The 27,608-nt window shown below is 47.9% G+C and overlaps 2 protein-coding genes across 4 annotated transcripts in view; one reads left to right on the top strand and one right to left on the bottom strand.

The window, feature by feature from the left end:
- The window catches only part of KLHL36 (kelch like family member 36), a 46,636-nt gene that overhangs the window by 6,552 nt on the left and 12,476 nt on the right, over positions 1-27,608 (top strand). The window contains exons 1-2 of one of the 3 annotated variants that reach the window (XM_050311159.1): positions 22,182-22,421; positions 26,098-26,179. In XM_050311159.1, the coding sequence (XP_050167116.1) occupies positions 26,120-26,179 (60 nt within the window). In that variant the 5' untranslated portion in view covers positions 22,182-22,421; positions 26,098-26,119. Of the gene's footprint in view, positions 1-22,181; positions 22,422-25,676; positions 25,841-26,097; positions 26,180-27,608 lie in introns of those variants that run through there. The other 2 variants (XM_050311160.1, XM_050311161.1) reach the window with 2 other exon arrangements.
- On the bottom strand, positions 787-22,092 carry COTL1 (coactosin like F-actin binding protein 1). The gene is made up of 4 exons (XM_050311162.1): positions 21,890-22,092; positions 21,479-21,561; positions 11,456-11,613; positions 787-2,133 (listed from the first exon to the last, which is right to left on the bottom strand). The coding sequence occupies exons 1-4, from the start codon at positions 21,964-21,966 to the stop codon at positions 2,023-2,025; spliced, it is 429 nt and encodes a 142-aa protein (XP_050167119.1). The 5' UTR covers positions 21,967-22,092; the 3' UTR covers positions 787-2,022.

The raw sequence follows: 27,608 nt of genomic DNA, 5'->3' as shown, positions 1-27,608 counted from the left end.
TCCCTCCATCCCTGGAGCCAGCTGGCCAAAGGCAGCACAAGTGCTTCAGTTGTCTTGCTGAGATGGCTCTGAGGGCTGAGAAAGCTGTTTTGCCTCTGTGCTGAGCTCTTTCTTGAGGCCCCACCAGAGCTGGTGCCGATGAATTTCTTGCAGTAGCGCTGCCAGGCTCCATGGCCAGGCTGAGATTGTTGTCTCTGTGCCACAAGCTGTCAAATAAAAGTTACACTGAACCACCAAGGCAAAGCCTCAGAACATCACAAGCTCTCTGCAAGGCTCCTTCCCATTAGTTATGTCTCTCCCTACTGTCAGTACTGTAAAAAAATAACCATTTCCCTTCTTTCAGGGCAAGTTTTGTTAAGTTCAGTCCAGAACTGTAATGCCTCACGTAACCCTACACAGGAAGCTGCAAAACCTCAGCCTGAAAGCGTCATTCTTGCTCCCAAATCTGTTCCTGACCTCTCTACATTTATTTTCTCCGGGTGTGAAATTCTCTTTGACCTAATTACAATTCCCACTTGGCATTTTGGCGCTGGAAATTTAGATGCAGATCTGCTGAGCGAAAAGTGTGTCAGATGCACTGTGGTCACCACCTGTGCCTCTGGGAGGGCAGATGAGCAGACAAGGGCTGCAGGCACCAGGATCATTTTACATTTAAGCCAGTGTTTAATTCTCCTAATAGCCCCAAGATTGCAGGAGCTCAAAGCTTTACAACAAGGATTAAGAGACCTCCTAAATATAGGCTTGTTGTTGCGGGGAAGGTGAAAGAACAACAGAGTCACTGAGAAGTGTTCTTGAAAAACATTTATTTCTGGAATGGGTTTATAAGCACTGACTCCCAAGCCCCACAGTTTCTCCCAACACATAATTCTGGGGACAGTCACCTTTGATGGAAGAAAAAAGAAAAAAAGCCATACAAAGAAGCCCCCAAACAAACAGTTTGGTACCAGACTGTGCCCAGGTTCTCTCTGGGCCTCTGATGTTGAATGTTTCATCCTGACTGGGATGGAGCTGCCCTGCTCCATCCTTTGGTCCCAGCTGCAGGATGGTTCACTGCCAAAGGCCCCAAATAACCGAGGATGTTGTGTTAAACTGTAAAATAACCAGGGGGGACATGGGCAGAGAAGGATTCAGCTGCTGCTATTTTTGCAGACATCATTTAAAAAAGGAAATCTATGTATTCCAGTTTCACCTCCTGAGCCCCAGCATTAGGAAAGTCAAATACAAACCCAGAGACCAACGTACACAAAATAGTGACCAAGTGTCCAGACATTTCTAAGCCCCTCAGTTTACTGTGCCATGATACCTCCAAAAAAAAGCAACAAACCCCTCACTTTCGGATCATGGTGGATCTTATTTTTAAGAGGGAGGGATAGAGATGCAGCACATAGCATAGCAACTGTCAAGCAGTGTTTAAGGCAAATTTATTCCCATTATTAGGAGTCAAAGAATTTGTATGTTTGTTCACTTTGTTGTTTAAGCTGTTAGATGTCTCAGCTGGACATTCAAGCTTAGATGATTTAATCAAAGTTTGAGGGAAGTCAACTCAAGCTGATCTGAGCCTAGAACAGCAAAAAAAAATATTATTCCCAAGAATATCAGTCAGAACAAATTTTTTTAAAAATTAAAATCACTGATGTTCAGAACTCCCCCAAAACTTTCTTCCCTCAGAGACCAGGTTGAGCCCAATTAAAACCCACAGACATGAAGAAGGACACAGTGGCAAGCCTCTACAAACACAGTGCTGAATAGGACCAAAGCAGAACCTAAATTCCACAGATGCAAGAACATGGACAGAGTTATGAGTAAAAAAAGTGCGAAAAAAAGAAAAACAGAACCCCAGAGAGGGATGTTTAACGAGACGGAATGGAAAATAAAAGTCCACTGTATGCAAAAAAGGGAGTTCTTAGGTGCAGCCACAGAAAGCTGGGGATTTCAGTTGCCTCATCTCTCAGTTGTGTTAGTTTGTTGTGCCTTTCCCCTCCCTTTTGAGATCCAGGTGATGGTGCCAGGAGGTTCACGTGTTTACTCAGTCTGTGCATCATAATTAGCCCCCCCTGCTTTCTTCAGCTCATTCTTGATGTAATCCTCATCCAGCTCTTTGTGGTCACTGATCACAAATTCTTTGGCAAAGTTCTGCAAGAGATAAAGAAAAAGCCTGTTAAAAAGGGGAGATATTTGTCCAAAGAGCTGAATGAAGACAGGTTATGCAGCTTCCAGGGCTGTGTGAGCTGCAGGGCCTGATCTCCTGTGGAGGGGATGATAAATAGAAAGCTGTGGATGAGACAGGGGACTGGTGAAGGGAAAAGCCAGGACTTAACCTGAAAAAATTTATGTGTCTACTTCTAGAGTCACCAACTGCAAGACCCAATCCTGCCCTGTGCAGCAGCTCTGCCAGGTGATAAATGCACAGGCCAGGTTAGGTTGAGTTTCCTGAGCAGTATGTGAAGTAAAACACTCAAAATTGTTGACCTCCTAACCACCACTGACCCTCAGCATAATCTTGGGCAAGTCACTAATCCTCTCTGTGCCCTCTTTAGGACCCCTTCTCCTAAAAAAAGAACAGTGCTATGCCAGAGTACACCAGGGTGTCACACCCTGCCACTGAGGGGAGGATGCTTCAATTAAAGATTGAGCAACACAGAGATGGTACCAGGAGCAAGTAAATCCATAGATTTACTGCCTCCTCCTCTCAACCATCCAACACACATCATGGCCAGACCCAAGACACTGTACCAGACAGGCTGCTGCTGTTGTTAAAGGGCTCCACTGTGCTCTGTGGTTTAATGATCCAAAGTGACCTTTGAGGACACGCTTTATGAATACACTTGTGCACTGCAGGGCAGTTGTCTCGCTGCCTGAGAGCTCTCTGCAGCTCCTGGGAGCCAGGCAAGCCCCGGGCAGCTCTGGAATGGGAGACTGTGAACAGAGAAAACCTTTCTGAGAGCAGAACGGGATCCCACTGTGCCTTTAGGGCACTTGTCACCTCAGTCAGGGATTTGTTCGCTTGAGGGGGCTGTCCCTGCTGCTTCACGGCAAGGCTGGCATCCGTGTGTGTGCACAGACATTTCAGCAAACATGCTATTTGCTTCTTGCTTTAGACTTTTCCTTCCCTTCCTAACCACAACTGAGAACACTGCATGAGCCTCCCTTCCCCCAGCCCACAGGGGCTTTACACAGCGTAAAAAACACAAGCATCCCTTGCACTCGACCGAAAATATGAATTAAAATCCCAACAGCCCTGCTGCAGTGCCTCAGGAAAGCTGCAAAGCCTGGCTCCGTGGGCAGTGAGTGCCCAGAAGGGTGGTGGGGTCTGCCTGGGAGAATGAGGCGATGCCCTGAGAGAGCAGCACTCATCTTGTCCGGGTCTCCCTGGCACTGGAACAGCCCTGGCACGGCCGTGGAGGGGGGTTCTAATTGGCTTCAGACTCTCAACCATGGGAGAGTTCTTTATTTGGCAGCGTCTCCGGGGTCTCAGTTTGGGATCAGAGCCGGGTAAAGGAGGGGGTGGAGGAGGATTCAGCTTGAAAGAGCCTCAGCACCTCTTTCATGCGGTGGAAGAAATGGCAGGGAGAGGAAAAACATCTCCCTCCCCCACGCCAGTCTCCCGGGCTGCGGCTGATCCTGTTTCACACTGTAGGAAATCCTTGCTCCTGGAGAGCTGCTGGGGGGAGGAAGCTCAGAGCAGCCTCGGGAGCCTTTTCTGCTCTGCTTGGCTGATCAGCAGCCACACAGAGTCCCCAGAAATAACAACCCCTTCACAGAGCCATTTGCTCTGTGCCTCAGTGGTGGGCTTTTGTGGTGTGGGGGCAGGCAGACATTAGAGGCACTCCTCCGTGTCTTGGCAGAGTTCAGGGAAAATGGGAAAGACAGTGCTTTTTAGAGAAAAAAAAAAAAGTGTGGTTTTTTGTTTGTTTGTTTGTTTGTTTTGTTTTGTTTTGTTTTGTTTTGTTTTTTGAGATGGGAAATAGAGAGGCAAACTGCCCGAACCATCAGATTTGGTCACGCTCACAAAGTGTCCTACTTCCAAACTCTCCTGGGTGAGATCTCTGCAAAGCTCAGCTCTTACTAAGACCAAACCAAAGATTTTTTCAGTAATTTGATGCTCACTGAGGTGTGCTACCTACATGAGTTTGGAGCTGAGCCTTTTCAATTCCTTTTCTATGTGCTACCAGGTTTAACCAGATTATCCAGGACTGCCTGAGTTCAGTGTGAGTCTTTGCCCTGACTTTAGTGGGAACTGAGGCAGGCCCATAAAATCATTTCCAAGAGGGATTGCATGAAAACTGTGTGTATTTTATAAAAGAGGGGAGAGTTTCCTTCAGTGCCCACTCTGCAGAATGCAGCTGATTGTGAAGTTCAAACTGCGAGTGCACTCTTGCCTGAACAGAGGAAAACTAAATTATGTGTGCCACAAAGTAATTACAATTACTCAGATGTCCTCTCAACTAAACACTTATCCAGATGATTGCTAGGAGAGGATCTGTGGGTATGAGCCACGATTTCACATCAATACCACCAAGACACCTTGCAAGGATTGAACAATTTCCCCCTAGCAGTGGCCAGATGGGTTCTGCTCCTAGCCACTCTTAAATATCCTCTTAGCTGACTGGGCCACCTCTTGTGCCAGATTTGTACCCTCAGAGTGCAATCTGGGTCACTGCTATTAATAACTCTTAGCTTTGTTCCATTCTGTTAGGGTCCTCCTTGGTTCTTTGCACCAGCTCTTACCCACCACGGTGTCTCCCCAGGCCTGGCCCCAAAGGGAGAAGATGCTCTGGTGGGTTTGCTGCCTGGAACTTCTGATTTCAATATCCTGCTTGACCCTTCTCCAGCCACAGCCTCCCTCATCACTCTAAATGTACTGTCTGAGCTCTCTGGGGTTGAGCTTCTGCTCAGGGTGCAAATCCTGAGGTGAAGGGGGGCACATGAATACTTCAGAGGCAGCTGGGCCTACCTCCTGTGCCATCAGGGCAGGGGGACAGGAGGAACTGCAGCTCTCAGGTCCAGAGATTGGGCACCCGTGACCAACAGCAGCACTTTTCATCCAAGGGCCATTTTATCCAGAGTTCACTCTTTTGTGTCCCCACTGAGGCTGCCAGAATGTAAAGCTACTCCCAACTGATTTAATTGGGTCTGATATCGGCTGGGCCAGGCAATGGGCTGTATTTGGCATTTGACTGTCATCTGCAATTACAAATAACTGATCACAGCACACCAGCTCCTGCAAGGCACAGGGAGAAATCCCAGCTCCAAGTGGCTCACAGCAATGCCAACAGGATCCCTCTTCAGCCACATTGCTGCCCTGCCACCAGATATTCTTTCCACCCTTAAGAGACTGGGCTGTGGAAAGTCCCTGTTCCCTCTTTTCTCATCATACCAGTATCTAATGCCTTTCAGGAGAACCACAGAGGTTACAGCTGCCTAAGGCACAATGCATCACTCTGATGCTTGGGCCCTTGATTTGCTGACATGTGTCTTCATTTAACATCCTCCACTTCCTTTTCTCTTCTCCTCCCCCCATCCCCAAGCCTTTTACAACCACGGCAAGCTCTGGCAGTGAATTCTTGCCTTTGTGTTCACCCCAGTCACCAGCAGCCTACAGATAACAAAAACAATGATGCCATTTATCTTTATCACTCTCACAACACAGCAGTGACCACAGTCTCTCTGCTTTGCCTCTCAAATCATTGAACAGAGGAAGGTTTACTCATGGTTCTTCAATACACCTGGGCATGTGCTTCATTTTGTGCCTGAGTAGCAGAGGGTCACAATTTTGCAATCCAATCCCCTGTGCCAACCTCCACAAGACACTACAGGCTGAAAGGGCTCCAACCATGCAAGGCTGGGTTGCAAAAAGTGAGCCTGAATCTCTCCCTGGGAAGCATGAAATTTGTGCAGCAAGCTCAGTCCTTCCCTTCCAGCCAAATCTAAGGGGGGGAAAAAAGGTGGAGTAGATTTCATTCCTCTTCCAAGCTCTGAATGTTTAGCATATGGGCCATAAAATTTCCCTAAAGTGCCCAAGGGAAAATCTGTGTGGTGCAGATATTGTACCAAAATAGGTCTGCAGAGGCTCTTATAAATCCCAGCATGGGTAGGCCTGAAGCCAAAAGGAAAATCCTTCTATCATCTACAGACACTTGGGTTCTCAGCAGCTGGGGATGGTGCCAGGTAGTGCCAGAGCAGCTTCTTGCCATTTTTATTTATATTAGGGCTTGTAGCTTGATGTTCAAAACCCTCAGTTCTACTATGCTTAATATCACAAGTCCCATCCACTGGTCATTGCATTTCCAGTGCATGTCCCATGTTTCTTTCCCAGTCTGGTGTGATCCCAGACCTGGGGTCCTGGGGAAGAAAGGGCATGTGCTGTGGCTGCAGCAGAGGTGTGTCCTGGCAGGGCTTCTCTGAGTACAAGAAGTGTTGTGAAGTGCCAAGCACCTGCAGCAGCACAGAACCACTGCCCCACACTGCTCTGGCTGCACCAGAGCTGGTCCTGCACTCATCTCTCAGACTCCAAGCTACCACTAAAAACCCTCTCTTCACATTTACTCCCTGCCAATTTTCACATGGACCAGTTCCAGCCACTGGGAGAAGCCAGCCCAAACTTCTGGCAAACACATCTCTCAGCAATGGGAACTACATTTCAGCTGATCTGCAAATTCTCCCTGTCTGTGCTGCATCCCACTGGAAAAGTCACAGGGCTGTGTGTCAGATGTAGGGTGATGAGAAGCTGCTGATTCTGGCCTGAAAAAGTTACTTTAAAAGTAACCTTCCCTAGACTCAAATGGGTAGTTCTGTGCAAATCCATATCCATTTGGTATGGTCATTACAGTAAATCAGACTAGGAAAAACAATCAAAAAGGGGAATTTGGTTTGCCTTCTCAGCAGGATCTCACTCACCCTCGTGAGAAAGACTCTCAAAGCCACCGTGATGTAGCTGTTACCCTGTGAGTTTGATTTCCTGACTGCCTCTAACAAACCTATGAAACCACCTTTTGTTAGGCCTCTGTACTGACATGAGAAACCTAAAGCACACATGTGGAGTTCTCTGTGTTGTATCTGCCCCAAGACCAGGGACAGTGACCCCATAAGTGGGTTCACCCTCTTGAGGTACCAGCAGTGAGGAATCCAGAGGACAAGGGAAAGGTGAGCAAAAAAAGATCTGGCCATGAGCTCCAAACCAGGAACTCAGTAGACTTTGTTGACATCATGAAAACCAGGCAAATTCCTCACCAAAAATAATAATGAATAAAATGCCACGAATATTTGCTCACAGAAACAGAGCTGTTTTACCCTGAATATCATTTAGGCAAATAACAGAGCATATGACTTTGTGGGGGAAGGAATGCTGATGAAAACAGAGAAGAGTCAAAATCCATGGAAAATGAGACAAACTGGCAGAGGTTGGGCAGTCCCTTTGCTGAGACAGCCCTTCAGGACAGGAATTCAGTCCTGTCAGGAGAAAGACCTCAACGTTGCCTAAGGAAGGGTTAAAATGTCCTGGTAGGAAATGCAGTCGTGAAGGGCAACAAGTTCACAGAGAGGAAGTTCACTCAGAGGAAACCAAGTCCTGTTTTCAGTTCTCAGACGTTTACATCCAAACCGTGCCACTTCAGCTCTGGGTGCCACTCCCAGCCCCACAATCCCTGTGCCTGGGCTTGTCCTTGCTCAAAGAACATCATCCCTCTGCTTCTCCTCAAAATAAGCAGAGGCCTTCACTGGAAGGTTTGATGCTCCTGTATTTAAACCCCACCACTGTCAGGTTTCACCTTGCAGGAATTTTTATGGCTGAGCTGAACCTCGTGCTGGCTGCCATTCCCAGCCACGTCAAACAGCTCACAATAGCCTTGATTTTTGGGTTTAAGCTGACTGACCTGTTCCACATGGAATAAAAGAGGTCAAAACAACAGCCCTCAGAGCACAGAGAGTCTCCTGGATGGATTTGTGCTAAGGTTGAATGAGCCACAGCTTGTGCACGAAAAGACAGAACCATTCTTACTGTCAGGGACATAAAACAGGAGTTCAAGACCAGCTTTGGGTGATCTTTTTAGCCAAGTAGAAAATATGCCCAAAGCCTTTCCACTGAGGGGGTCTCTCCTGGCAGCTGGTCCAACCTTGGTGTCACAGTGACCAAACTGCAGCTGTGCAGAGGACACAAATGCTGTGGCTCTCCGTGCACACCTGCACAAGGTGAGACACACTGTTGTTGATGACGACAAACAGATGCAGCCTTGGAGTTGAAGTCATCCTGACTTGTTGTTGCATGAGGCTCTCAGCTGTTTAGATCGTTCTAGATGTAGGTTTAGCCTGTACCTCAGGAATTAACTCCCAAACATCTTAAGCAACAGCCCGAAAAGCACAGGATGTTTTGTGCAACTTCCCCCACCCCTGGGTTTGTCCTTGGCCTGGACAGAAGCTCAGTGGAAAAAAGATGGAATACTGCAGCACCCTACTCCATGTCTCCATTTAAGCAGCAGAGTCACCACACACTAATTCTTAGCTAGACTCTTAAGAAGATACAGATAAATACTTGTTCCCCATCCTGGCCTTTCTTCTAACCTGCTCTCAGCTGAACTACTTGGACTAGGTTGCAGGCTTGATCCAAGATTTCCAGCTGAGTTAAAGAAGAAAGGACTGGAAAATAAATGGCTGTGTTAAAAAAACAAACAAACAAACAAACAAACAAACTTTTGAATGTTCCTTAAATGCATTTTCTACAATCCAAAAGAAATACAATAAACACAAACCCCATTTTCCAATAACATTGAAGAGGGAATAAGGATAGGTCCAAATAAACCAGAAGAGCTGATTCTCAACTAGTACAGATCAGAACTAGGGCTATTTGCACCAGATGAGATACATCCCTGTAATTTTGCAGTTATTACAGCTAAAAATCAATTGTCCTTTCTTCCTGAGAGATTTTCTGGCAACCTCCTGCACTTGCTATCAGCACTGCTTCCTAAGCCACATCCCTATAGATTTTCCAGCAGCTGCTCCCCCTTCCAAGGGAGGAACACAAAGGCGAGGGCAGCCCAGCTCCTCTCCCTGCTTTGTGATAGTTCATCCTTTTGTTCAGAAGCCCATAATCTACTCTTCACCACTTAATATCCCTAGTGTTTTCCGTGTGGCAGGTGCTTCTGGGAGGCTGTTAATAATCCCCATGTGTGAACACTCTTTATCCTGCAGAGGCACCGTGGTGGGCTGCCGTGGGTTGTGCTCGCAGGCGGTGCTTGCACTGGCTGTCTTTCACTTTGAGTGTCTTGGTAAAGAGCAACGTTTATTGGTGTTTGCTCAGCTCTGAGAAAAGCTCAGCCATAGCTCATCCTAAGTAAAGACCCACAGTTGCTTTGGCAAATATCACAAGACAGTGAGAGCCCTTCAGGTTTCACTGAGGGCTTCCCAGAATGAAGAGCTGTTGTTCTGGAGTCCCAGCCTATCCCTTCTGTGGATCACAAAACCAAGGCTGTACAAAAAGCTTCCTTGTGCCACCCTCCTTTGGAAGGAGGGCCTGGCACACAGGGTGAGTGCCCCTGGGGGTCCTGCAGGCAGTCAGGCTGCAGCAACAGCCCACACTCCCCTCAGGGTTTGTTAAGAAAAGATTCCCACTTTAGGGCACTACTTATTCCAAATGATGAACCAGCACTGACTCAGATTTGTACTTTATCATTACAGCAAAAAAACAACTGCATTTTTCTATGAATAACTCACATCTCAAATAACCCCTGTAAAAATCAGAAGACTGAGAATGTACCTGAAGGTCAAGAGAATGAGTAAGAGTGAAATAGCTCTGGGAGAAATTCCCTCCACTAAATTTCAGTTGGACTTTTTTGTCCTTTTTTTTTTTATTTTGGCAATCTGCAAGGTCACATGCATAAAAAGAAGAAAACAGTTCTGCTTTTATCCCCCTCTACTCAGAGGGATTCAGTTGCACATGTAGAACTGTTCAAAACAGTTGTCAAGATAATTTCTTCTGGCCAGGAGATCACCATTGCCATGACATTCAGCAGAGCTTTGCAGTGGGTTATGGACAAGGTTGCTCAGTAGAAGTGTATTAAGCACCAGCTGTATTGTTTTCGTATTTTTTAGTACAGACTAATTGGAATATGAAAGCTTTTAAGGAACAGCCAAGAGTGGGTAATGTTCCACCAGATTATTAACTCGTACAGACTACTAATCAAAGATGAAACAAATGAAATTGCAAATTATATGTAACAGACCTGAGGGACAGATCTTAGCACAGAGCTCAGGAATGCAATTCAACTCAACAGGAATACATTGTCTAAACAGATTTTTTAAAAAATCTTGGGCTTAGTGACTCATATAAGAGTCATTCATTAGTACTCTATAATTTCATCTTCAGCTACAATTACACTGTTTCAGCTGCTTCCCATGAACAGAGACTTGCCTTCCTATCTCTCAGGTGTCATTCTGGAAGTTTCTTTTCAGATTGGACCCCTCTCCGTCATTGTCATTCTGAAACATTTAGCACCAGTGCTTATCTCCTGGAAGGACAGGAGTGTATTACATTCTTCATGCTTCTTATCTAAATATAATCTTCTGGATCACATAAACCACCAAAATTTGAGGGAGACTTCATTCTCACCCTTCAGTGTTCGATTGGGAGATTTCTTTACATAGGCAAGAGCTCAGTTATCGGGGGAGATTAATTTAATCATCAGCCCATTCTCCAAGTGCATAAGCAAGATCATTTCTCAGGCACGGGCGAACTGGCTCTGTGTTTAGTTTAAAGAGCTAATCTTGCTTTAAATACTTCTTCAGAGAAAACATGTTAAACATGAGCATCTCCTCCATTACAGTCAGTGTTTCAGCAAGGGTTCTGTGCAGCCTTTTCCACAAGTCACTTCTCCCCTGGCTGTTGCTTGTTCTCACTCACTTGGATTGAGCACATTTCTCTTTTCCCTGCTACACCCAAAGCCAAACAGAAGACTATTCAAACCTAGTTAGCTATTAAAGAGCCATTAGTTAATTGGCACTGATAGGGACTTCAGACTTTGGTTGATTAGGTCCATGAATTCACTGTGCAGAGACAAAAGGCCTCCAGAGAAGTTTAAACAAGGGTGTGGGTTTTCCTGTTTAATTTTACCTTCTTAACTTAATATTGCTCTCTGTCATTCAATATTATATCATTTCCATATCAAGGAAGGAGATGTGAAACATCTTACTGGTGACAAGGAGGGGAGTGCACATATTCCCTCCTCGTGGAATAGTTAAGGCTGCCTTAAGCTCAAAGGTGCTTCTTTATGCCTGAGCGCTCAAAGGGCAGATGTTAAGCCTTCCTAGTAGGAAGACAGGCAATAGAAAACTGTCTTCTTTTTAAAGGATTAACTACTAAGTTGAAGGATGATCCAGTCCTTCCTCCTCTCTCCCCTCCTGCTGGTGTTTGTACAGCCGACAGCAACAAGAGAGCGGGCGGCTGGAAGCAGAAGGATGAAGTTACCTGTACTACTTCTTTGACCAGAGTCTTGTCAGTCCCAGTTTTGGCTCTCTGCAGGCCACTGACATCCTCTCCAATCCAGGTGATGAGGGCAAACTTGACTCGCTTGCTCATGGCATCGCCGGTGGTGAATCGGACAAAGCCAAACAATCGGACATCATCTGCAGGGAAAAAAGGGATAAAATGGTTAAACCCAAAAACACCCCTGCCTTGCCACTTCCTGGGGTGAGACTGTTGCTCTCAAAGACCAAGGCAAGGCACTGATCCCGTGTTACAGTGCCAGCATTTGGGGTTAACAGGGGGCTCTGCTGATAGGGCCTTTGCTTCCAAGGTGTGCTTTGCCTGAATTAAGCCTGCCTTTTCCTGGGCTGCTCTGAGTTACTGGGAGGAAATTGGCTGTGCTGGACACCTCACATCAGATTATTTTGCTGCTAGTGAGTCTGGAAATGGCTAAAATACAGTCAGCAGACAGGTCAAGAACACAGAGCTAACCCCAGTTCCACATTCAGACAGATCATTCATACGCAGGTCACTGGTCAAGAAGGGAAGAAAGTCATTTCCCAGTGTCTGTTTCTTACAAGATTGCAGGATTAGGATCACATTTTATAACATTACCCAGAAACTGCCTATTGTGCAAATCTGATTCTTTCCCCTCCTTCCATTCAGCAAACATTTCTGGCTCACTTCTAGTATCAGTTTAAAAGAAGGAGGGAAGAAGAAGAAGGAGCAAAAGAAAAATTCTGCAATTACTTTTCCAGGTTGTTTTTCTACTTCTCCCAAAGCCCTGGAGAGAAAAGTATTGGATTTTAGAACTGTCCTTGTCTTTGTTTCACAGATGGTTTATGCTGTATCATGGAGTTATTTAGCCTGGCCTTTGTGTCAAAACCTTGTCAACTCTCATCTCCAGGAGTTCCCTCCTCCGTTGCAGGGTGACCCATCAACAGGGGCAGCTGGGCACTTCAGAAGTGTGTGATACCATCCCTTCACATCTCCAGCCTCGGTGCCATGTGGTGATCTGGAGCCTTCCACCAGGATTGGGCAGAAAGCTGAGCAGATGGGCAGTTGTGCAATCATGGAATATACCTAATCGTGGCTTCTTCATCTGTTAGAGGTCACTCAAGGCCTTTTAAATGAGATGACTCAGAACAGAAGAACAAACGTGTGCTGTTTGAGAAGAATCATGTTAATCCTGGTTGCACTTGTTGTGACCAGTTCAAAGTGTTTTATAATGAATTGCTGACTATTTGCCAGGTGAAATAATGACTATTTGCCAGGTGAAAATGCAGGCTCCAGGTGTAGCAATGACTGCCAACATCCCATCCTTGATCCATTACAGTGTACTCCATGAATGCTCAGGACAGCCCCAGGAGCTCTGGGAACAGGGGAGAAGCAGCTCATAATTGCTCATCCCCAGAAAATAAGCTGCTAGAAATCAACATAAAAAAAAAAAAGTGGGATATTCTCTGCAAGCTGACATATTTCAGAGCTTCTTTAACACTTTGATTTGCCAAAGTCTGAGTAAAGAGAAATTCTCCTTGATAAAAGAGAACACTTTTATAAATCTGAAAAAATCCACTTATTATCTCTCTATTTTGTTCGCTCTGTACCTTTTTTTTTTGCCACTGACAGAGGAATATTAGGAAAACTGGAAAATGGATGTAGGGATCTGTGTGAGCCAGTACAGTGTTTAAAACAAACTCCTCTGAAGATTTCAAAATTGAAACAAAGGCAAAGAAAGATCTTACTCAAAGGAAAAATCCAGATAGATCTTTGGAAGGAGAGAAAGAGACGTGTATCCACAGTGCAGGCAAACAAACTTCTGTCTCAGTTACCCTGTTTTTGGTGAGTACAAGAAAGGCACGTAGAGACTCCTGTTTCTGCCAGTAAATCCTCTTCCCAAGATTGATTAGAACCATAAATGAACCGACAGCCAGGAAATACCCAAGGTGAAGTGAGACAGTAAATCCCCTAACGTTACAATTAACAGCTCCATGAGAAAGCCTTGCTTTCCAGGTCTGACAGTAAAGGAGGCCACACTCTGCTCAGAATTGTTCTGTGGCTCCTGTGGGAACACAGTGCTGGAAGGCACTTTAATGTCATCAAGTCCTGGCCCCTACTACACTGTGATGGTGTCACAGCCCTATCCATGGACCCCTCGCTTTCCACCTTGAGTCTGTGGGGTTTTCATCCCTGCCCCTCCCACCAAAGGCTGTGACAGAGCCTGAAGACTGGACTATATCTTTATAACAAAGATAATGGAAAAACAGTGAATGTGAAAAAACAGTGCTTTTTCCTAACAGCACAGAAAGGAAGTTCCAGGGATGCCCCATCCCTGGAAGTATTCAAGGCCAGGCTAGACGAGGATTGGAACAACCTGGGATAGTGGAATGTTTTCTACCCATGGCAGGGGGGTTGGAACTGGATGAGTTTTAAGGCCCCTTCCAACCTGAACAGTTCTGTGATCCTATGATTTTGTGACTTTATCAGCATAACTTCAGTTGGACATGAGCCCACAGCTCAGTGGAAGCAGCAGGATTTCAGAAGAGTTTCAGTGCTTTCCCATCCTGCCTGAAAGCAGCTCGATCCATGACACCACAGAGAGCCAAGCCCAGCAATTCCAGCTTTTGTCCATTAGAAAACCTACTCCTCAGTGAGTATGAGCAACTCTTACTTCACCATGTTCAGTCCCAGTAAGTTTAGTGAGCACCTGGGGTTGGACGTGGGGCTCTGAGTCACCATCGTGGTGAATTTACTCAGACCTGATTCACTTGTGGGGGCTCAAAGGGTTCCACCCCAGCTGGGTGCTGCCTCCTCCTGTGTCCCCATGGGGGTTGTATCCCCACCAGAACAGCATCCACAGCTGCCACAACTTTCAGTCCAGTGTATTTGGTACAAACCACCAAAATGTGATGCTTTAACTTGATGTGCCAGTGTGTGAATTGTGGCAGCTGAGGAGCCTTTCAGCAGCTGCAGATGAAGCTGAGAGGGAATGTGAATTGGAGCCCTCAGCAATTAACATGTCTCTGTTCCTAAAAGGGCATCAGGGACGGATGTAGAGGTTTTTAGCAGTAGCTCAGCCTGGGTATAAGCCTCTCCAACTGCAGGTTGAAATCCCTGAGCAGAAGTGGTTGAGTTTCACAATTAGTCTGAAGCGTGTTCAGAGTGATAAGGGGATCAAAATGCAAGTTCTTTCATACTCCCCAGATTTCCTCTTTCACAGTTAATCAGTTCCACCCTGCCAGATCACCTCACCACGCTGGAAGCCATCAATGCCATCAGGGCCAATTCCCTGAGAAATCTCAAGGCACAAACATCACCACCCCCTTTCTCACACAAAACCACTTACAGTGGTTTTAGGAATTTGTTGGCTGTGAGGGAGAGCATAACAAATTATAGAGGAAGAGTGTAGATTTCCTCTGAAAGAGGAAATCCTGCCTAGAGCTGTGAAACCCTCTTCCTAGTCACTGAGCCATGAATTTCAGTGCAGAGAGAAGCAAATAACAGATCTGGGTAGAACAGAAATAGCAGATTTATTTGAGAAAATCTCACAAGTTACAAAGAGCAGAAATGAACTGTGTTATTTTCATTAATACCACTACTCCCTTCACTATGGCTGGACAGCAACAGGGCACTACAAACAGTGAGGAGCAAAATGAATGTCTTAATGAGCATCACTTGATATTAATCTCCAAACTCCTTATTTATCAGTAGGCAGGATTTTCCAGATATTCTGATTAAGCTGCCCTTGGCTGTCAACAAAGCCTGATGCCAAGCTGCAGAGGTTTCCTTGATGGTGTTCTTTTTTTTCCATCCACTCAAGCCCTTTGGTTCCGCTGTACTGAAAAATTCCCCATTAGATTAAAATGCACTGACTCATCAGTAAAAGATAATAGCTGCAGGAAAGAAATACACTGTCAAATCTTTGTGGTTCTTATCTTAGGGCTCTGAATGGTCTGAGATGTGCCAGGATAAACCACTGCTCCCAGCTTCACCTGCCTGCTGGATCAAGGTCAAATACAGCAAGGCAGGTGATGGAATGATCTGCTTCTGTGTTCTGTCCAACAATGAATGACTGATGGCATGAGGATTCATGAGGGTTTATTTTGTTTGTTTCAACTGGATTCATTTTAGATTCCTTAGTCAATTTTCCACCTCTTCAGTCCCCCCTGTAGCCCCGTGGCTACAAGTGCAGACAGAAAACTTCCCTACCTCTTACTACACTGGTTTTTTTCCCTCTTAAACCCTGTGCTGAAGCCCATATATCTCCTGCAGTGCTGCCTTGCTCCAGGATGACATGTTCATTAACTCATCTGACGTGTTTGACCTCAGGACCACAATCACAGGGCTTGCTGTGCCTGTGGCTCCAAACCTTCTCCACGGAACTCAGGGTGGCTGACGTGAGTACAGGGACACAAATGCAGGGGAGGATGACCCCACACTGACTTGTCTGGTGTTCTCTGGCTCAGTGAAGCCACCAGCAGCATTTTATCACAAAGAGTTGCTGCTACCCCAGTGACAGTGGCCCTGTTGTCTCTCTGTCCTGACCTGGGAGGGCAGAGTGGGAGCAAACAGGAGATCCAGCTCATCTTTGTTCTCCTTCCCTGAAGGAAGGAATGGTTGTGTTTGTTGGCCACCCTCTTCTTCACCTGCTCCCATCCCAGCAGGATGGCAAAGGCAGACCCACAGCGATGCCATTTTAATGAAGAATCAGCAAACTGAATGCAGAGAGTTACTGTCTCAGTGCAGAACTCGACCTGAGGAGTTACTCCCACAGAAACCAATGAGAATATTCCCTAAAACCACCTGCTGTCCATGAGCAAGGGACAGTGTCAGCTGTGGCAGCCAGGAGATCACTGTGGCCCTGCCAAGGGCAGGGAGGGCACAGGGGCAGGGGAGGGCTGCAGCCACAGCATGAAATTCCCATAAATAGCCATTAAGGGAAAGCAGGAGAGATGAACATTAAAGAGGAAAACCAAAAGCAGTAGGACACTGATTTACAAGGCCCATTTTAGCAACTTAAGATGCAGCCAAATGCAGATAAGCACCTATCTCATTATATGTCCTCGTGTGTTTTTACAAATCTTTCCTACAACCACAGGTGCCAACAGAACCTTGGTGATCTCCCAGCTCTTAGCTCCTAAATTTTTACATGCAGGCCAAGCTTTATGGGACAGTTGATCTAAGCCTAAAAGAACTTGTATTAGGAGCTGATTCTATTTCTATTTCCTAATATTTTATGTCAACCCCGAATGATTTTACAGGGTATTTATTTCAGACCAAAGATTTTCAGTTCTTCCTCCTGCTGAATGCACAGTGAGGTTTTGGCCTGATCTTTTCAGACACATGAATAACTATCCCATTTCATGCTGTCATTGCAATTATTTATCTGGACTGGGGCTTTCCAAATAAAAGGCTCATTATTCCTTTTGTCAGGGATGCATTGAAAACAGCTGTTCACATATGGCATGGGATGGGGGGTGGGGGGGGAAGTAAAGTCTTCCAACCTCTCTGTTGCTTAATGGCAGAACACACACTCAAAAAAAAAATGAAAGTAAACCACAGGCAGAGACGAAGCTCTGCTGCTTCCTAATAGAGGCACTGAAGCAACTGTCCAGGGCACTCAGGTACTACTGACACACTCACAAGTTTCACAGGATGTCATTTCAGTTCTTAAGTCATTCTACTCTCCTCAGCAACAGCATCACCAGCCGGGTTATAAGACTTTGAAATTGAAAACAACAACACTAAACCTTCACATCCTTCCCTACAGTAACCTTCAACTCTTATCTGTGTTTCTGGCTTCAAATCCACCAGCTCAGCTCTGGTTTTTTTTTTTCAGAGTGTACTGATGGCACGTACCACTAACCACCAAATTAATGCTGTGTCTGGACCCACGCCATCTGCAGAGGCAAGAGCTGTAACTGGGAAGTAAAATGGCTCAGAAGCCTTGAATTAAGTCTTTGTTTAATGCAGAGGTAATCTGTGCTGTTAAGCCCAACTGAAACAGTCCTTAGCCACAAGACACAGGAGGTGTCTGCACTGATTTTAATAACGCTGACACAATGAATGTCCTCAACTTTTATCTCCAGACTCTGGATCAGACAGACACAGTCACATAGGTCGGTCATTAGTCAGGACTGCAAGACGAAGAGCCACCAGCAGCCACCTCCTACTCATAGCAAGATGTGCCAGGGGGTTAAACCAACCTCCTGGACTTCACTTTGGGCTAGACTGGAGGAGAGGTGTGCACACATCTGGGGGTGGTCTTTGGAGGACAGAGGAGACACTGCCTGACACTAAAGCAGAGTCTACTTCCCCCAGCCAGTGTTTGAGTTGTGTCGTGACTGACACAGGCCTTGACAGCAACAGCACGACAGCTACTGAGTCCAGAGCTCAGCATCGCCCTGGGACCCTGAACAAAAGGGCACTGAAGAAGATTTTCTTTCCAGTTTTCCTTCCTTTAAGAGGGGCTCTACTACTGTCCCCAAAGAGGAGGATGGGAAAAGGGTGGTCATTTGACCATGCAGTTTGTTAAACTTCTCTGCTAGAACACAAAGCTCAGTAAAGAGTTTAGAAAGAAAAAGCCTCCACCCTAGGATATGTGACGCGTAGGTCTGATGTGCAACACCTATCTGAGAGTAGAGCAGGGGAACAATGAAACCCGCAGCAGGCACGCCGGGTGCAGCAGCAGTTCCTGGGTCAGGGCATGGGCCTCACCACCCCAGGAGCTCAGCACCTCTCTGTGTGTTCCTCCAACAGCAGCCACAGAGCATGGCTGGAGGTGTGCAGGGCTGGAGGTGTGCAGGGCTGGAGGTGTGCAGGGCTGGTCCCTAACACGGCCTCTTTGAACTGCTACTTCCTTTAAAAGAAGCAGTTTCCGTCTCTTGCTTTTCCCTTTGTCCTCAACGCTCTTGTTCCCTGAGGAGGTTTGCAGAGTCAGCAACGGGCTGGGCATGGTCTGCGTGAAAAGGGTTATGGATGGGGGAGAGGAAAAGCAAAAATACAAGCCTGCTACCAACAGCCCCTCTCCAGCCCTCCCTCACCCCTGCCACTGCACAAGGCAGGACATCCACCACAGGCAAATGTTTACCAGAGTGGTACAAAAGCCCTTCTTGGTCTCAGAGCCACGTGAATTAGCACACACTGACCCCGCCTGCACCATCATTCAGTGCCCTGGAGGGCAGCAGTGTGTACGAAGGTGCTTTTAATGGGAATGGTTATTAAAGAAAGCAGGGAACTCAGATGTTTGCAGCTCAGAACGACACCGAAGTAGCTGGTGCAGAAAGTAGAACAGAGCGAGCTCTGACGGTGACTCTTTGCACACTGAGGTTTTCAATCCCAGCTCCAGCTCCCACCTTCAACCACCAAATTATGCTCAGCTTCTACCACAGGCAGCTGCAGCACATTGTGGCTTTCAGGGCAGTGTTTTTCATAAAACAGGAAAGTTTATTCTGATAACAGTTGTTTTGATCCTTTAATCACGTTTTCTGAAGCTGTTTGCTTTGATAGCCGCTTTTCTCCCCTCCAGCAAAATGTAAGAGACCAGGAGGGAAGAGACGTAGCAATAGGAAGGAATAATATTTAGCAGCTCTTCCCATCCATTCCTACTCTTCTCTACTGACTTTGTTTCAGTAGAAATATTCCAACCAGCTCTACTTCATGGCAACCTTTGGCCCCTTTCTTCCAGAAAGGAAGGAAAGCTGCGACTTCACTGCTGGCACAAGGCTTGATTTCTGACTCTGTCTAGCAGGCCAGGTGAAGGTTTGCTGCACAGATGGAGGCTCCAAAACTTCCATCTCCTCCTTCCCCAACTGCTGCACCATAATTTGTGGGTGGAGGAAGAGCCTTTCCAGCTCTCAGGCAAGGACCGGGTACCTGAATTTGCCTCACTCCTTAAGCCTCCAACAGCTGAGCTCCAGAGTTAGGTCTGAGGACAACCCCTTGGCCCTGGTCTGCCAAGGAACAGCCCTCCAGCTGCATGCCAAGGGAGAGGGAAGGAAGGAATAGGGAAAGGGAGAAATGGAACAGCTCCCCATTGAAGGCAAACAATAGGCCACAGCCTACCCCACAGTGCCTCTTCCCTTACCATGCTTATTTATAAAATATACAGAACTTCCTTTATTTTTCTGTAAAAAGGCCTCGGTGTTGGGGCCAGTTTGGCACTTTGCTGGTGTAAAACAAGATTTCCTTAAGCTCTGTCTGTTTGAATGCCCTGTTTATAAATACAGGTTTGGCACATGCCAGGCATGGCAAGAACACAAAACTGGCCAAACTCCCAAGTGCAACATGTGCCTCCATTAGTTGTCATCCCCCCAGCCCAAGTGGTGCCTGTGCTCTGCCAAAGCCCCTCTGCCTGCTCAGCCACTCACTGAACGGATTCTCTTGGCTAGAGAAGGGAGGAGAGGAAGTTCTTGAGAGGGTGCCATCCAGACAAAATGTTAAAAATCAACTCAGACAAAGGAAAGACATGGACTTTGTAAAGGCAGGAAGAAAGAACACGTGGGGAAGGCTCCTCTGCAAGCCTCAGGTGTCTGGAGATGCTGGAGATGCTCAGTTATGTTGGCCCCGAGAGGGGACAGAGAACATGGGGCTCAGATACTGAAGTCATTGACTTCCCAAGAAAAATACTAATCATTGGCATGAACTTCCAAAGTGCTGAGCCCTGGGCTTCCCCATGTGCCAGGTAATTGCTTTTTCCCTTCTGCTGCCCATGAAGAAGGGTTGAGTGGGAAGGATTTCCTGCATTGCAGGGTATCAGCTCCTCTGACATCAACTACAACAGGATTTATCTCAGTTTTGAGAGTTTTCCGTGCAAATCTCTCCAGAACAGCTGGAATGGAGTGGCTGTATTAATCCCAGGAAGACCCCACTGCCAAGGTCATAGCAGAGCAGTCTAAACTCTCTTGATTCATGGCTGCTTTCCAAGGACTAAAGTGTACTTTTTCCTATAATATTTATTGACTGATCAGACGAGTCCCGCCCTCAGTTAAGGTCCGGGAAGTTCTCCCCTTCAGCTCAATAAAGCACAGCCAAGCCCTGGGACCAATGCACAGGCACTGGTGTTTCCATGGCTGTGGGACTGATTATGGTGTCCCCAGAAAGGCAGAGAGTGCTCAACACACAATTCCTTCACTGCACAGTCACATCATCCTAGAAATACAGGTTAACCGCAATACTTGATTGTAGAGTAACTAGGTGAGTGAAGAAGGCTTTGCTATAGCTCAGTACTAGTTACAAACACTTCATATCTCACATCACTCGGTGTCATTGTTAAATAGCAGCCAAGACAGGAGGAAGTTTGAGATAAAAATCAAAACCTGCTTTCGTGAAACTCATCAAATGTCACGATCAGATGAAATTAAATATTTATCTACTTTCATTTTCCCCGGGCTTTGTTCCTCCCCTTAGTGTTCTACGACCAACAGTTCAACAATCAACTGCCACGTTTAAACCTGGAGCCGCAACAGTTGCGGTTGTGCAACGCCACATCTACGATTGTTTTCAGGGCTGTATTGTTCGAGCCGATCTTTGCAATACCCACCCTCTCCTCAGGTTTCACCGTCTCAGAAAATCCGAGCAAGCCTTTTAACTGCAGTTACTTCAGCGCTATGAATTCCGGAAGAATTTCGGAAGAATTTCAATCCCAATGATCTGTATGACAGCATCTTTATAGCCACGAAAACTGAGTCGTTTTTGCTCTGAAACTGCAGTGTCAAACACGGAGACTGTTGCTTATCGAGTGTTTTATCTTGTTTATAACCAAGAAGCAATGAAACATTGGTGCAAAGAGGGGGGGGAAAAAAAGCCCAAAGGACCTTAAGTCTAAGGGTGAGACAAAGGACCGGCTGGACTATGGACTTGAGGGAGTTGCACTCTGTGGGGAAACCCGATCCCACAGGACAGGGCAGGCACGGGGAAGCAGCAGCACTAATCCCAGTTTGCCCAAGTTTTCTCCCATCCTTTCCCCGCCTTGCACGGGGCAGCGCGAAGGGCGGTCATGGCCAAAGCAGTGGATAGGGAGCTTACCTGTGCACTTCCTTTTAAAGGTCTCATAGTCTACCCCTTGGTCTCCAGGGACGATTGTAGAGCCGTTGTACTTAAACGTCACCCTTTGGGAAGGGAAAAGAGAAGGGGAATAACACAGTTAAAAGTCACCTTTTGGGACAGGGGAAAAGGGAAGGGGAATAGCACATTTAAAAGTCTCCCTTTGGAATGGGGGAAGGGAAGGCCAATAATACATTTAACAGTCAGCCTTTAAGAAGGGAAAAGAGGAGATGGGGAAGAATATACTGTAAAAAATCTCCATCCTTTAGGAAGAAGGGGAGAGGAGAAGGGGAAGAGGTCTGTAAAAGTCACCCTTTGGGGAGCAGGGAGGGAAGACGAGGAATCGCAGCGCATCGGTGCCTGTCCGGGGGGACGCCGGGGGGGACCACCTACCAGTTCACCTCGGTGGCATCGTCCCTGACGAGGTTGTACGCCTCCCTGCACGCCTCCTTGTCGATTTTGGTGGCCATGGAGGCGAAGGGGAAGGGAGGGGGAGCGCGGAGCGGCCGCGGAGCTGGGGGACCGCCGCCGCCGCTGCAGCCGCACCGCGCAGAGCCGCGCCGAGCCCAGCCCAGCCCCGCCGAGCTGAGCCCCGCTCCCGCGGCCGTCCCGCCTCCGCCGCCGCCGCCGCCAATGGCTCGGCTGGTCCTGCCCCTGCCCCCCCAGCCCCGCCCGGCCCGGCCCGGCCCCGGCGCGGGGGGATCGCGGTGATGCAATAGAGCCTGGGCACGGGGGGCGCCGCCGGAGGGGCCCGACCCGCCGCAGGGATGCCTTTTGCGGCCGCCGCCGGTTTTCCAGCCCCCCGATGCTTTCCCAGCCCCTGACGGACGGGAGGAGGAAGGAGGCAGAGGCGGCGCCCGGGATGGAGCAGCCGCCGGCGGCGGAGCCGGGCCGGGCGCTCGGGAGGTAGCGCAGAGCGGGGCAGGTGAGCGGGGGGCCAGGGGACGGTGGGCGGGGGCGGCTCCGGGCCGGGGCTGCGCGATTGGGGCCGAGCCGGGGCCGCGGAACAGCGGGGACTGCCGGGCCGAGCGTCCCGAGCATCCCGAGCATCCCCGCACCGCCGCGGGGGAGCGGGGAACAGCCTCGGCTCCGTCCCTGCGGGTGTCCCCGGCCTCCAGCGGGGTCTGGGGGGGTGACTTGGCGTGGGGACACCCCGCTGCTGGGTCAGGGGTGTGCGCGGGCGCTGGGTCTGTGTGTCTGTGTGTGTCGGTGTGTGTCCGTGTTCGTGTTTGTGTGTGTGTCAGTGTGTCCATGTCTCTGTGTGTCAGTGTGTTCAGCCCGTTTCAATGCAGCGATCTCCCCCTGCCGGGCTCCCAGCGCTGCCCATGAACATTCCCTCATCTCCCCGAGTCACTGCGCTCCTGGGAAATGCGGACTGTCAGGCAAAAGCGTTGCCTTAAGGCTGCGTTTCAGTCCCGCAGAAATAGAGACAGGGCTTTGCTTTGCTGAACCCAGCTGGAAATAAACATCACCAGATGACGTTGTGCCCAAGGACCGGAGTTTTACAAACCAGTCCTTGGGCGTGTTAGTGGCTTTATAACCCTATACTTGGCGGTCTGGATTTGCAAATTCAATAAAAACTATGTTCCATGATAAAAAAGTATCCCACTTTGTCTTTTAAAGTTTGCAGGGGATGTACATTGTTTATTTCCCATCAGCGTTTTCCATGTGAAGGCTGAGCAGCGAGAAACCTCATTACCACACAATTACTGATTGTTGTCAGACATCTCAAGGGACAAGATCTCCAGAGCAGGCACTGACTGTCAGACACTCTTCACTGACACAGTCCTGCACGCAGCTTCTTCCAGCTCCATTCCAGCCCCTGGATGACGTGAGGCTCCTGGAGCACTGGGGCCAAAACACATGAATTGCTGCAGTGCCTCTCTGATGTGGATGAGGTCATAGGGAAGAGAGAAATATCTCTGAAGTCAGTACAAGTGTAGGACACTGGGTGAATCACACTCGGTATCTGTAGGCTGCAGGCTCTAGATGATAATATAATCACACATTAATAGTTCTGAATTTATATTGATCTTCTTTTGGAACTGCTTTTAGGAACGCTTTCATTTTTTAAAAAGCCTTTATGCCGACCATTATCTTCTCCTAAATGTGTTTTTTGTAGTCTGCATTTATCATCCATTGGCACTTGCTGCTGTTTATACCTGTAACAGCTGCTGGTTATCCTTGTTCCCTTCAGGATGTTTTCTGTTCCATTCCCTGATATTTCCTGGAGCGGAGGTGGGTGACTCCAATGTCATTCTCCTGAGGAGGAGAAATCCTCACCCTCATGCAGGTCTCTGTGACCCAATGACTGGAGCATTTGAATTCTCTTCTTGGGGACTTTGTGCCTTACACTTTTCAGTGCCACACTCAAACCTTAGTAAAATGCACATCTTCCTTGTGGGACCAAACCTTTTCTCTTTGCTTCTCTTCCCTGCCTTTGACACTTTTTCATGGATTTCTTTTCTTTAAGGCATGGAGAAATAAATACTGTGCTCAGTTTCATCAGTCAGTAACTGGAGAGGGAAAATCACCTACATTTCTGGCTTTGGTAAGCTCTGATTTGCTTGTCATGTGGGAATTTTGAGACCTACAGCACATGGTTGTTTTCATCTGTGCAGGAAGATGTCACTGGCCTGGCAGAAGCATCTGTCCCTCTCACAGGAGCCCTCAGAGAGGAAACACAGACCGCAGAGAAAGTGAGGACTTATGGACTTCCTAAAAAAAACATCTCCAGCAGGCATGAAGTCTTGTGCATCTGGACTGACCTTCAGCTGTCCAGGCTGTACAATGAAGTTCAGAATACTTGGAGGCAGCTGAGCAAACAGGGCGGCTCTGCACAGCCAAGGACTCCCAAGAGTCTTATCCTTATCCTTACCCTAAAATGCATCCCTGCCTTGCAGCCTTGGCTTTTTGCCATCTCCTCTCTTTGCTTCTTTTCTGATCTTTCCATATGTCCATCCCCAGTCCTGCTTTTCCATCTACATCTTTTCTGTGCAGGAGCAGAGAAATTAATGGAGAGAATAATACCCTCTGTCAGGAAGAGGCTGATGTGAATTTTTGGATCACAGTTAACGTTAGGGTTTACAATTTCTGGATCAAAGCATGAGGGTTATCAAGCAAGTAGGATTTTACTCAGACAGTTGAGGTGTTGAGGGTTCTTGTCCTGGGTCCCCATAGTCACAAGTGCTACAGAAGCTTAGAAAATGCTTCTCATCTTCAGACTTAATAATTGATTAGATGAGTAGAAGCCCATCATCACCTCTGGTTCCTCAGGGGTGTCTGAGGAACTGGCAGAGCTGTCTGGTAGTGAAGGTGAGATAAGGCCAGGGCAGGTGGAGGGGCTAACACCCAGGCAGCACTGGCACACTCCCCTGGTTTAACACTCCATACACATCATCTTCTGCCAGCAACAGCTGCCCCGCCACCACCTGGGACACGTGTCCAAGCTGGGCTGTCCTTGGTGACAGCACATGGAGCTTGGACACACACAGCTTTCTGCTGGAGATAACCTCTGGAAGATACCCAGGAATGCTGAGTTGGCAAGGGGCTTTTTCACTTGTAGTGTTGTGTTGGGGACCATTGCACTGAAGCGGGACCAGGTGGGTCTGAGTACAGTGTCTTTGCTTCTTACTTCACTCCCGAGACAGGGGGCAGCCTCCTGCTTACCAAGGGGGTTTTTGTTAATTTTTAAGCCTCCTGAGCCGTAGTCAATGAGGAAAAGCCCCACAGCAGCACATGCTGCTGGGGAGGTGCGTTTTCGAGGTCAGGCAGTTCCATGCCCAGGTAAGCAAGAGGAGATGGCGATGGGGCTTCTCACCCTGTGTGAGAAGCACAGCACACCCCCACACCCACTGCAGAGCTCATCAGCGCTGTACAAACACGCCGTGCTCCCCGCAGCAAATACCCCTGGCACGAGTACCCTCGGCCGCCCCGTTATTGGTACCTGGGCCTCGCCTTGCAGGCAGGGAACAGCCCCGGGATGTGCGATCCGCGCATCCCCAGGCCCAGGGCAGGGAACAGCCCCGGAGTGTCCATTCCGCGCATCCCCCGGCCCGCAGCGCATCCCCTCCCGCGGGTCCCCGGCGCCTCCCCCGCCCCGCCCCGGAGCCTCCCCCGCTCCTCCCGGCCCCGCTCCGGTCCCGCCCCGCCGGCATTTCCTGCCCCGGGCCCGGGGCGAGGGAGCCTCCGCCTGCTGGAATTTATCCCTGCTTTGTTTTCCCCGCTTTTTTTCTTTTTTCCGCCCGGAATTTTCCTCCCCCAGCCGATGTAGCCGCCGGAGCGGGGCCGGGGCCGGTCGGTCAGCGCGGCCCGGGGGGCTCCGGCCGGCCCCGGGCACCAGCGGTGAGTACGGACCGGCCTCGCTCGGCACCGCGCTGGGCTGGGCTTGGCTGGGCTGGACCAAACTTGTTGACACCGCCGGCCTCTGACAACACCAGGGAGCAGCATCAAGGGGCGAAAAACCCGTCATTTTTTAATTCAGGCATTCCCAAACTGCAGATTAGAACGTGCCGGTCTCGTAATTCAGCACAAAATGGGTGGGTTTTTTTAGCGGTCTGAAGGGGCTGATAACGGTGGTAACATCTGTGCCTTTGTTGCAGGAGTGCTGCGGCTCGGCCGGTCATGGAGGGAACCCGGCAGAGCAGGATCTGCCGCCCGCACAAGATCAGCGAATCCTCAAAGGTTCGTACGATTTGTGTTGCTACCAAAAAAAAATCGAGTTGCAGTGACAACAAGGAGAGGCGGCGGGGGGCAGAGGGTCTCCTTTGAATGGGCTGAGTTTTGGAGGATTGTGAATATTCTGAGCTTTTAAAAAGAGGTATGGAAGAGGTGGTTTACCTGCTCAAATATTTTTTGGTGGAAGAAGTTGCTGCCTAGTAACTGGGAAAAAAAAAAAAAAAAGCAGCAGCAGCAAATGGGCATCTGCTCATCGTGACTCATAGCTTAGAAACCCACATCATTGCAGCACACTAGTTTCTCTGTACCAAAAATTCAGTCATTAAAAGTGATGTGTTTATTTGGGGAATTTTTGTAATTTTTGTACTGATCCGTCTCGTAAAATCCAAGCCTGTTAGAGGAGCAAAGCTGGGATTGCTCTGTAGGTTCAATTTTGATTTTGTACGTGATGGGAGCCTTGATCCTGCAAACAGTGGTTGGTCCAGTGAGCTCACAGAATTCGTGGTCGTTTCTTAGGCTTGTGAGGTCAATTTTCTTTGTATCAAATCTGTCTGCACAAATACATTGTTTTTATTTGTCAATTCTCGGAAATCCATCTCGGGCAGCTCTTGATGCGGGTCATCAGGGTGATTTATCAGATGTTAATATCAGCTGTAACTCCTGTGTTCACTTTTGTTTCATACCAGTGCAAGCTGCTTTTCTGTTGCAGGGCAGGCTCTGGGTAACAGGAGCTGCAGAGCAAGTACTTTGTGCTACCAAAAACATCTGGAAAAGAGAAACTTTTCAGTGCCTGTGTCTGTCTTATCAAAGTTGAATGAGCCAGATCTCATTTTCTTTTGCACCACTGATGAGCAGCAGTACTGCATTAAGGGTCTGAGAGAAATTAGATCTTTGAAGCCAAAAGAAGTTAAAATACTGCTCTAATACAACTGATAAAAGATAAATAGGACTAATTTTTAAATGCATCCCTACCGATATAATCTTTCCCTGAGTGCTGATCCTGTCTGCCACTTAAATGGTTTAGTCTGAATGTAATGATAATTCATCACATTAAAAATTAATTAGCTTGACAGCATTGTTTTATTTTCTTGCTTAGACAGCAGCTGTCACTATCTGTTAAACTTAGAATTACTAGATAATGCCAAAGCTGTTCTACAGAATATAAATAGCTTGAGAAAGATGTTCGTGTTAAGTGTAAAATTAGTCTTGGTTTTGGAATGTGCAGCTCTCAGCTCCCGTAAGTTCCTCCCTGAATGGACTCGCTAAGTGGGTGAAATATGTTAATGTATTCGAGTCCATCCAGTGCCAGGGGGGTGATGGTTCCAGGCCTGATTTCTGAAGGAGCAGCAGTTCTACACGCAGCGGGGATTTCAGGAGCACAAGTTGTCGGGAGTATTTGCGGTCAGGATTATGCTGCTGACTCAACGTCCAGCTC

Source organism: Myiozetetes cayanensis, unplaced genomic scaffold (genome assembly GCF_022539395.1).
Source record: "Myiozetetes cayanensis isolate MyiCay16 unplaced genomic scaffold, myiCay2020 scf16, whole genome shotgun sequence".
NCBI lineage: Eukaryota > Metazoa > Chordata > Aves > Passeriformes > Tyrannidae > Myiozetetes > Myiozetetes cayanensis.
This window is presented reverse-complemented; position numbering and strand designations above follow the sequence as displayed.

What these genes read in the sequence shown, in the direction of transcription:
- COTL1 (XM_050311162.1), bottom strand. Translation starts at nt 21,966, where the DNA reads ATGGCCACCAAAATCGACAAGGAGGCGTGCAGGGAGGCGTACAACCTC. An exon ending in GATGCCACCGAGGTGAACTG is followed by an intron (nt 21,562 to 21,889) that starts GTAGGTGGTCCC and finishes CCCTTCCCAAAG; the next exon opens with GGTGACGTTTAAGTACAACG. An exon ending in TGGTCAAAGAAGTAGTACAG is followed by an intron (nt 2,134 to 11,455) that starts GTAACTTCATCC and finishes TATCTCTTGCAG; the next exon opens with AACTTTGCCAAAGAATTTGT.